General features: G+C 41.4%; 1 protein-coding gene across 1 annotated transcript in view; it reads left to right on the forward strand.

The window, feature by feature from the left end:
* The window catches only part of LOC136675937 (glypican-5-like), a 211,387-nt gene extending 201,243 nt beyond the window's left edge, over nucleotides 1-10,144 (forward strand). The window contains exon 9 of the mRNA XM_066652755.1: nucleotides 9,758-10,144. Coding sequence (XP_066508852.1) covers nucleotides 9,758-9,906 — 149 coding nt within the window. The 3' untranslated portion in view covers nucleotides 9,907-10,144. The remainder of the gene's footprint in view (nucleotides 1-9,757) is intronic.
* The last annotated feature ends 343 nt before the right edge of the window (nucleotides 10,145-10,487 follow it).

Genomic DNA, 10,487 nt, shown 5'->3' on the forward strand with positions numbered 1-10,487 from the left:
AGCTCATTAGTTCTGTCACTGTGCAAACCACATGGAAAGAAAGTAAATTCCAGTAAATTCCGCCGGAAAATGTCTCTGTTGTTGTTTTGGTGTTAAATGGCTCCCCTTCACCAAATTCCTGCAGTGCTGCTGTCTGTCCTGACAGTGTTGTTGGCTGGAAATGAGACTCCCTCAGTGCTAATGATCTCCAGCAGACTTCTGGGAACTATTCTGGGGCTGGTGAAATGAGCTGGACTTTGCTGAGCATGGCTGTCTTTAAGGGAAGAATTTAGGGGGAAAACAGATTTACCCCTCACCTCCAAACACAGAGACGAGACGTTTTGAGCCTGAAATTTGCTTCTTTGTAGCTATGAGGCTGATGTTTAAGGTAATGAAAAAAAAGGAGTGATTATATGGATCATATTTAAAGTATCACATCATAACCAAACTACCTATACACTCCTGATGAATATACAATGTCATTCTTCATATAAAAAGATGTGTCACGTCTAATTCATCCATACAATCACAGTAACTCTAAACATGATTGAAACCCACAAGCTAAGAGTGTCTATTGTTTGGAAAGAGATGCACAGAGAGCTGTGGATGCTCACATTCGTAATTCATTTAGACCATCCTAAGATACCTTAAATATGCTGCTTACAGAGGGCCCTTCTTATGATGTAACTTTAAGGCAGCAGTGGACGCTCCCGAGGACCGAAACAAACGCGGCAGGTGTCTTTTGGTCTGAACCCTCCTGCTGCACTCAGACTCCAGATACTAAAATCACTCAAGGATATAGAGAAACGATCAAGTAAGAGCCGTATGATGCTGAAGTCAGTGAGGTCTACATGGATTTCACTGAGGGCCTGAACACTGCAGCCAATTTGGGTTTTCTATTTATACCTGCTTTAAATACACACAACTATTTATTCCGGCAACCGTAACCTGAATCATAGACTGAGGAATGGTAAACCAAACCAAATGTTGACTCCAGCGTCCTACCAGGAATGTGTTTGAATGGGAAGGCACCTAATTTAGTGGACCGTGGATTAGTTTCTTTAAAACACTGCCGAGCTCAAGTCCAACAGGGTCACTGCAGAGATGAAGAGTTTAGTGTTTACACTGCTGTGATACGCCCAGGTCATAAGGTTAAACGAGCTTGGAATGTAGCTGCATAATACAAACATTTCGACCAGAATTGACACTGTGCATCTGTTTAAAAACCCAGCATAGACCATCAATTTAGGTCATATATAGAAATTTACAGACTTCCCTGCCACACTGAGTAAAGTTTTAATAAGAGGCCCTCCAACCTGAACACTGTGAGCCAAAATGTGACCTTTTTTTGATAGTTGCACCTGACACTCCACTATTATTCTACTTCCTTTGCTGCCTTAAGTATAAACAGACGTTTACAGAACAAAACTAATAATATTTATTGAACATTCAATATTTTTTCCTAAATAATCTGAATATAATTAACTTTGTGATCAGATGTGGAATAAAGAATTAAGGTGGAATAATAATAATAACAGTAATTAACCAATTTGTAGCACTTGAATTTAAGGTGGAACAGAAAAAAATCACATACTGAGCTGGCAAGCAAAGAGCCAACAAAAAATACACTGTATACAGGGGTTGGACAATGAAAGTGAAACACCTGGTTTTAGACCACAGTAATTTATTAGTATGGTGTAGGACCTCCTTTTGCGGCCGATAAAGCGTCAGTTCGTCTTGGGAATGACATACACAAGTCCTGCACAGTGGTCAGAGGGATTTGAAGCCATTCTTCTTGCAGGATAGTGGCCAGGTCTCTACGTGATGCTGGTGGAGGAAAACGTTTCCTGACTCGCTCCTCCAAAACACCCCAAAGTGGCTCAATAATATTTAGATCTGGTGACTGTGCAGGCCATGGGAGATGTTCAACTTCACTTTCATGTTCATCAAACCAATCTTTCACAAGTCTTGCTGTGTGTATTGGTGCATTGTCGTCCTGATACACGGCACCGCCTTCAGGACACAATGTTTGAACCATTGGATGCACATGGTCTTACTGGTGCAATGTGCAGTTAATGAAGATTGAAACCTCCCACACTACAATGACAGGTGTTTCAGTTTCATTGTCTAACCCCTGTATATAACGTATGTACATTCTCCTGATGTGTGTGATGTGGCGTAGTCCTTTGACATATTCAGGGCTTTGTCGAAGTGGTGGTAAAGTATTTTTTGTTGGTGCATATATTCTGGGAAGCGTAGTCCATTGTCAGTTCAATCATATCTTGCCACCGATAAACAACCATATCCAGACCCACAGAGACCCTAGACTTCACAAGCAGTTGCAAGCAATGAATGAATGAATAACTGTGTTTATAAATACACTATAATCTATACATTTGTTTGAGTGTTTTGTAATGTTTACAGTGTTATAATCAGAAGATATTATATGGGGTTTTAAAAACCTGGCCTTGCAAAGTCTTAATTGATTAGAGTGTATTATGAAGTAATACACATTTATAAAGCATTCATAAATTATTGTGAATAAAGTAGGTTTCTGAAGTGTTACCCAAATATTCTAATTCCATTTCTGTGCCCAATCCACCTTCCCATAAATTCTGCAGTTTTACCTGTTTCTCACTGACTGCTGTTCCGCTTCTCAGTTAAAAAAAAAAAAAAGAAAATTATTGCATAATAATAATAATAATAATAATAATAATAAAACAGCATTAGCCCACATCAAAAAGTCTGTCATGGTTCTGTGCCATTGTCTGACAGGCTGCTGGTGCACCGCATCAAAACACTGAGCTGATCAAAGGCTAACCTGAGCAAAGTGGCAGGGAGAATATCGCTGGGATTACACACACACACACACACACACACACACACACACACAATCTTGCAAGTGCATGCTCAAACTTTTTTCAGTAACAGAGTTATTGCACACTATGATTACTGCTGTGATCATCTAGTGCATCAGTGCCATGATGCTGACTTCATTTTGCCCTTTGATCTCTAGCCGTCGGCTTGTAGGGATCCGCTCTGCACAAGTGTGTGTGTGTGTGTGTGTGTGTGTGTGTTAAAGGAAATCTCCTCTCACATGCTACTGAGTGCATGCTACATACTGAGTGCAGTCTGTATACTAGCCTCATAGCTAGGATTCTGTTACTTGTACAGTAGAGTCAACAAAGAAGGGTCACTGTTTACAACTAATATACAGTAAATTACCCATTATCTGATGTCACAGAAAATTCTGAACTAAATTTTCAGCACCTGCCTCAGAGAAGGAGGTTGTAAAGTATCACTGGGTCTGTCCCAAAATCTAGTGAGCTGTCGACATTTTACATCGTAGTGTGCATGCCCTCAACATGTAGGCTGTCCCAGTTTTTTAGACACCTTAATTATGCTGCCTACCGAGATACCTTAATCTGGCTGAACTTTAAGGCAAAATGCTGCACAGCTGCTCCCATCTATTTCCCTCCTCTTTCAGCAGAACTAGTTAGAAACGTGATAAAAACCTCGAGAGCAGAATCCATCGTGCGGAATCTCTGAGACGACACTAGCTGCTGAGGGGAGTTAGATTTTTGCTGTAGATTGAACTGACTCTAAATTTGAGAGAGCACTCACTGCATGAAAGTAAACACAGACTGAAATCTCTACAAAACAAAACGGCTTGAGTTTCTAAACTTAAAGACGTTTGTTTCTCCCTCAAACGTACCTTTCCACCTTAAAAGAGGTGGAGCTTCTGAACATAAACAGACGAGAAAACGTTGTTTCCCCCACAGTTGCTTTTAAGATCGAGCGAAGGTATTTTAAACCTTTAAAAGGTTCTTCCCACTTACACATCTCTTAAACAAACCCAGTTCTTTATGGAATCAAAAGTGGTTCTTCTATGGAATCGTTCAAAGAATCCTTTGTAGCATCTTTATTTTTAAGCGTGTCTTCAGTTCCTGAGAAGCTCCAGTGTTTCACATCACTGCACCAAGAACACAGCCCTGCAGCTGCACAAACTGGGGTCAAGGAGTCAGATAGTCCATTGTCCACGAGATGATGGATTCAACCACCTGCATCAGCTGAAACTTCTCCTTTAGAACTGGTTTCGGTGCTGTGGCTGGAGATTCTAAGACGAGGAGGGAGCCAAATGTTCTCCCATGTTTTCTGACTTAGGCAGTCCACAGTAATCGGGTTGGTGTTGCTCCAAAGTTTGCGTGTTGGAAGGCTCCCCAAATGAATGTTTATATGCATTATTTATTATTTATTTACATATTTCTCCTTTAATGTTGCAAAGGAATTAAAGAAACACAAGTTTCCGTTTTGGAAAGCAAAACGTTTCCAAATATCATTGCGGTCTGAGGGATTTTTCTTCAAAAACACAAAAAAAGTAAGACAAGGCTGATTCTAAGCCACAGGAATTATAAAAAAGCTTAAAGCTACACAGCTATAAACAAAAAAAAAATTACAGCAATACCCCGCTGTTTAAAACCGAAGATTATAAACAGACGAAGCAAATATTCACAGCATTTATGTGCTCCTCAAAGAACACTCTAAGTTTGCATGGATGTCTAATTAGCTCAGCGAGGCCCACGTAGCCGAGAGCCAAGGCCAAACAACTGATATATCAGCTCTTCAATGTGTAAGGAGTACTCCAGTAACAAAGTGCTAATATGAGCCTTAACCCTGACTCTAAAAATGCCTGGAATTTGGAAATGGTGTGAACACACAGTCAAACAGAAGAGAAAAGGAGGTTGTCCTATTCCTACAAACCTTAGCTCCAACACAGCACACTTAATGCAGCTAATCAAAGCATTCAGCACATTCTGAACGTCGGATTCACATGTGTTTAATTAAGGCAGAGACCAAAATCTGGAGAGATCTCCTGGGTAGGTTCAGCCATTGTTTAAAAAGAAAGTATTTTTTAATTGCTGCTGGGAACTTCTTTGTTTGAGCTTTAAGTCTCGTTGTTGTTCAAAGTCGTAAAGCATGTGTTGCGCAATTTAGGAAGAATGTGGAGTTGAGGGACCCTCGTCACAGAAAGTTCCCGCTATGTGCCACCGCATTCACACGTGTGAAACTCGCTCCATGTGACTCATTGAAAAATGCCCGAAGCCCAGTGGAAGTAACACAGCTGACCGTCCCCGACTATGTGTTTCAAGCACACTGTCCTACGGTCATTCATTTCAAGTGTCACGCATTGGCCATGAGACTTAATAAGTGCCATAGCAAACCTCAGGTCCAAAAATTATTTGAAAATAACGCTCACAGACAAATTTCAATGGCCTTGTTTCTAACATCTAAAAGGCTGAGATGTTCTGCTGTTACATTTGTTGCATCCCAAACTATGGGAGCTACACAGGCAAATGTTAGCTTGGTTTCTGTCCAAAAATCGCTAACAAAATGTATGCGCATTAAAAAAACAAAATTTGACAGGAATGAAAGTGAATGAGGGCTGATATGTCCATGACCCCCTGACCACGTCCACCTAATCCCGGGGCTGCAGACGAGGCAGACAGCTCTGGGGGAAGCATAGTGCATAGTCCATTTTTCAGACCAGCTTTGGATTCCCAATTTCACAGTCTCCAAAGCAACTTTCAAAAAAGCTGTGTCTGCATCGGACCTGTTTTATTCTGAAGAACATGTCAGGTCCATCAGAATTATCAGGTGAGCGTTTTAAAGACACGCAATGGACACATTTCAAATAAAAATAAAAATAGATTCTATGATTGTTTGAGGGTTTTTTGGTGGTTTTTGTGAACTGTGTTCCTTTTCCATTCATGTTTTTTTTTTAATGCGTATTTTTAATCTTCACAATAACACAGTGGATGGAAAACCCACTCTTTCTGAACTCCTAACCACTCTGTGTTTCTTCTGAAATGAAAGACAATAGAAGGTTTTTCACACTCTTGCTTTTTTCTGGCAAATCTTTACAAGACATTTTCTAATATTACTGTGAAGATTGTGAGCATCAATGAGGTCTGGTACTTATGTTGTTTAATTAGTTCTGGATCTCAAACCCAAATCACTCAAGAGGTCACCCCTATGGACGTGGCTTTCCACAGGTTTCTGTGCATCATGCTCTTCTGCAGAGATTACACGAGCTGTGTGTGTACACGTCACACTCTGCATGCCTTAAAGGTCCTGGGTACACCTTCAAATAGTTGATTTCACTCATTTGGACTTAATTTCAACACAAAATGGCAAAAGTCCTCTTCTGCTTCTAGAGGCTTTTGTTGACGTCATCTGGACACTAACCAGGTTTTCAGACCTTCAAAAGATCACATAAAAAACATCTGTGTGTACATTTAAGGCCTTGTGCATGTCAGTCCATTTATATGAAAGCTTTGGGGTTACACCCACTGTAGCATGACTTGCTGCAACTCTAAGAATGCAGCGTAGCCTTATGAATTTTAAGGAAGCAATAACGCGTGAAATCGATTTTGCGTAGCACATAGCGGCTGCAGTATGTCTGTATCTGAGTGGGATGTTTCTGGCCTGAGTCGCTGTATAAAGATCACACACACACACCCATTCTGTGCCATTCGCTCCGTGGCGGGATGTCCTGAGGAGAGGCTGATACTTCCCTGATGGCCTTTCCACGCCTTTCTCGACTCTCACACACTTGTGCGGGCCAAACAGCCGCCTCTTTCTCGTTAAACACAACTGCCTCTTTGTCCATTGTCCTGTCGGAAAACAATAGCTACAGAAGAGAAAAGAAAGCTGGAGAGAAGTTGGCGATGTCTTAATGGAAACTGAGACAGCTTTATGTGACTGATTCTGGTTGCCAAATACAGGCTTGTTGCACGTGCTGAACTGCAATGATCTAAGAATGTGATAATATTTGACTGTAAAGTGTTTATAGCCATTGTTACATACTTACGACATGTAATAAACACTTTTTATTACATGGAAGGGGGACATGACGTCTATCCCATTTCTAAAACTATGCCTATGAGCACAGTAATAACACAGTAATACTCTAAAGGTTTGGGGCTGGTTTTGAGCTGAAGTGTGTTAACACAGAGCATTACACTTATCTGTGCTGATCTCTGTTAATCCACTGTGCAACACACACACACACAGACTGCGAGTTAATTCACTTCGATCCTGCCATCGCTGCATGTATCAGAGAGGAGAGTGTAGAGAAATGGAATGAAAGACAGAGGGATGGAGGAGGAAGATGAATAAAGCAATGAGAAGACAGAGTATTTTGATAGGGACTTGGATGGAGAAAAATAATACAGCAGTAATCTATCCCTGTGTGATGGAAAGCTAAAGACCTGTCTCACACACACACACACACACACACACAGAGTCTGTTAAAGAGAAGGATTATCTTGTTCCGTCTCCATTTCCCTGATTTATCGCTGATTGGCTGTAAAGAATTTCTGAGGGCTGTCCATTACTGACAGCAATCAGGGCCGAGAATGAGTCATCGTGAGTGTGTGTGTGTGTGTGTGTGTGTGTGTGAGAGAGAGAGAGAGAGAGAGAGAGAGAGAGAGAGCATTTGAAAAAAGAGAGCTGGGCCATATCTTTAGTTTGTAAGGGAAGGTGTGTGTGTGTGTGTGTGTGTGTGTGTGTGTGTGTGTGTGAGCGGGCGCATGCTTTCTGTCATTTGTTGTGAGTGTATCATTGCTGATTGATTGTAGTGGGTGTATTTTAAGAGCGAGTAGATGTTTAAGCTCCATTACCTGCTGCAGTCTGTTCCTGATCCAGCAGTCTGAGAGCTTTAATGTGTTTTAATGGAGACGGTGGAACGCTGCTGCACTCTAATGCATCTCCACGGGGCCACATTAGCTCTTTTATCTATTTTCATTCTGTCTCTCTGTGGGGAATTTGCACACACAAAAATGTGTGCAAAAATCTTCATAGAGGAGCTCAGGTTTACGTCAGAACATCGTTAAATGAATAGCTGGAGAACTGCAGTGCCAGAAAAACCATTAGTAGTGGACACTGGGGAGGTCTGGATCTAGTGCTGGGCGACAAAGTTACTGTAAGGGTATACTGTCATTCTGATTCACCATTATATTACTTTTCACCTTAAATACTTGCCCTGTGCTGGTCCTGTGGGGGTCCTATAGGATTCCTGTGCTGGTCCTGTGCTGGTCCTGTGGGGGTCTTGTGCTGGTCCTGTGGGGGTCCTGTGGGGGTCTTATGCTGGTCCTGTGGGGGTAATGTCGGGGTCTTGTGGTGGTCCTGTGGTGGTCCTGTAGGATTCCTGTGCTGGTCCTGTGGGGATCTTGTAGGGTTCCTGTGGGAGTCTTGTGGGGGTCCTGTGGGGGTCCTGTAGGATCCCTGTGCTGGGTCCTGTGGGGGTCCTGTGCTGGTCCCGTGGGGGTCCTGTGGGGGTCCTGTGCTGGGTCCTGTGGGAGTCCTGATCTGTTGAAGTACAGGGCGAGAGTGAGCTAGTTACGAATATAGAGTTATTGATGTACCCTGGTCTGTAATTGTAAGACACAAAAATGCCCCTCTAGATGATCTGAGTAATGACTGTAGAGACAAGGGGGTAATGGTTGAATATTTACAGTAAGTTTTTACCTGGTGTAATAACATAGTAGTAACATTATGTAAACATCTTTTAGATTTTATAGCATCATTGTGCAATGAAAAACAGCAACTTTCAGTGGAAAAAAATGTAACAAAAATATTTAATTCCGTTTAATTACAGAGCATTTCTATTGATCTTTTTATTATGAAATGTTTACACAATGCAAAGATCACATGCTGTGTACAAATGATGGAGATACGTGTTTGTGGGAGTCTTGTGGGGGTCCTGTGGGGGTCCTATGCTGGTCCTGTGGGGGTCCTGTAGGATCCCTGTGCTGGGTCCTGTGGGGGTCCTGTGCTGGTCCTGTGGGGGTCCTGTGCTGGTCCTGTGGGGGGTCCTGATCTGTTGAAGTACAGGGCGAGAGTGAGCTAGTTACGAATATAGAGTTATTGATGTACCCTGGTCTGTAATTGTAAGACACAAAAATGCCCCTCTAGATGATATGAGTAATGACTGTAGAGACAAGGGGGTAATGGTTGAATATTTACAGTAAGTTTTCACCTGGTGTAATAACATAGTAGTAACATTATGTAAACATCTTTTAGATTTTATAGCATTACTGTGCAATGAAAAACATGTATCTAGCAAAACAGCAACTTTCAGTGGAAATAAATTTAACAAAAATATTTAATTCCGTTTAATTACAGAGCATTTCTATTGATCTTTTTATTATGAAATGTTAACACAATGCAAAGATCACATGCTGTGTACAAATAATGGAGATACGTGTTTTCGTGGGTGCTACTTTGGACCTGAAGTTCAGACAAGTCCCGCCTCCTCATCAGAGTCCCTCCAATCACAGCGCTGAACCTGTGTTTATGCGCGAGCACAAAGACACTGAACTGAGATGTGGCTCGTTCTCATTTAAAGGAACACAAGCTGTTTGGACACGGAGAGAACACAGCTGTGGTGTTTGATCCTATTGGTATTTTGACCAAAGCACGTCACAGACATGTCATTGGTCTAAAATATTGCGCTACTTCAAAAAACCAATCTGAGCTGTAGCTCTTCTGATAACTTCAATGAGAATGGACCGAACTAAACTACCACTGACTGCAGGAGCTTTCACGTCATCGCAGACACAGTGGCTGCAAAGCAGACGCATGCAGTTGTATGCAAATATTGCACCACTCCTTGTGAAATGATGTTTTGTTGATTTTCAGAAAAACAACTTGAGTGAGGAGTGAAAAGAATAACATCTCTCCCTCCTTCCTTCCTTCCTCTCTCTCGCTCCTACAGACTCCACTCCTGTCCCTGAAGTGGTGAAGTCCCCTCCTCATGAACCTTCAGTGAGACGCTCCAACCCTGGAAACAGCGCTGCTCCACACAATCTCTCCATCTTCACCATCCTCCTACTCACTCTGGCACTGCAGTGGACCTTGAACTGAAAGACTTTATACACACACACACACACACACACACACACACACACACGAATGCAAACACACAGGAACGTCTTTTGCCTGGTCGCTTCAGGTTGCGTCTATTTTACTCCAGCAGCAAAGGCATCACATCTGCTTCAAACAAGTTGTCTCTTACACACACACACACACACACACACACTCACATATAGCATAATATAGCAGTACTCATAATTCCTATTAATCATATTTTTCTCACTTTGCTGGTTATAGTAAGAGAGTAGAGTTCTTAAAGGTCTTTAATTATTTCAAACATAAACCACTCGTCATATTTTATGATTACAATTATACCTTACATTTGTGTAACGTTTAATTATAGTATATTTCAAATACTCTCCTGCTCTTTTGTCATTGTAAGGTAACTGTTGCATAGCATTAAAAAATTGAACAAAATCTAAATCTAAAATCTTAATCTAAAAATGAAGTGTAAACACATAAAATTCAAGATCGTTAACAAAAAAATCACCACCTGTTTATCGTCTACTCAAAACTCACACGTACTTTTGGATACAGTATTATCTCATAATGAATGAAATTCTTATCGCTTG

Source organism: Hoplias malabaricus, chromosome X1 (assembly GCF_029633855.1).
Source record: "Hoplias malabaricus isolate fHopMal1 chromosome X1, fHopMal1.hap1, whole genome shotgun sequence".
Taxonomy (NCBI): Eukaryota; Metazoa; Chordata; class Actinopteri; order Characiformes; family Erythrinidae; genus Hoplias; species Hoplias malabaricus.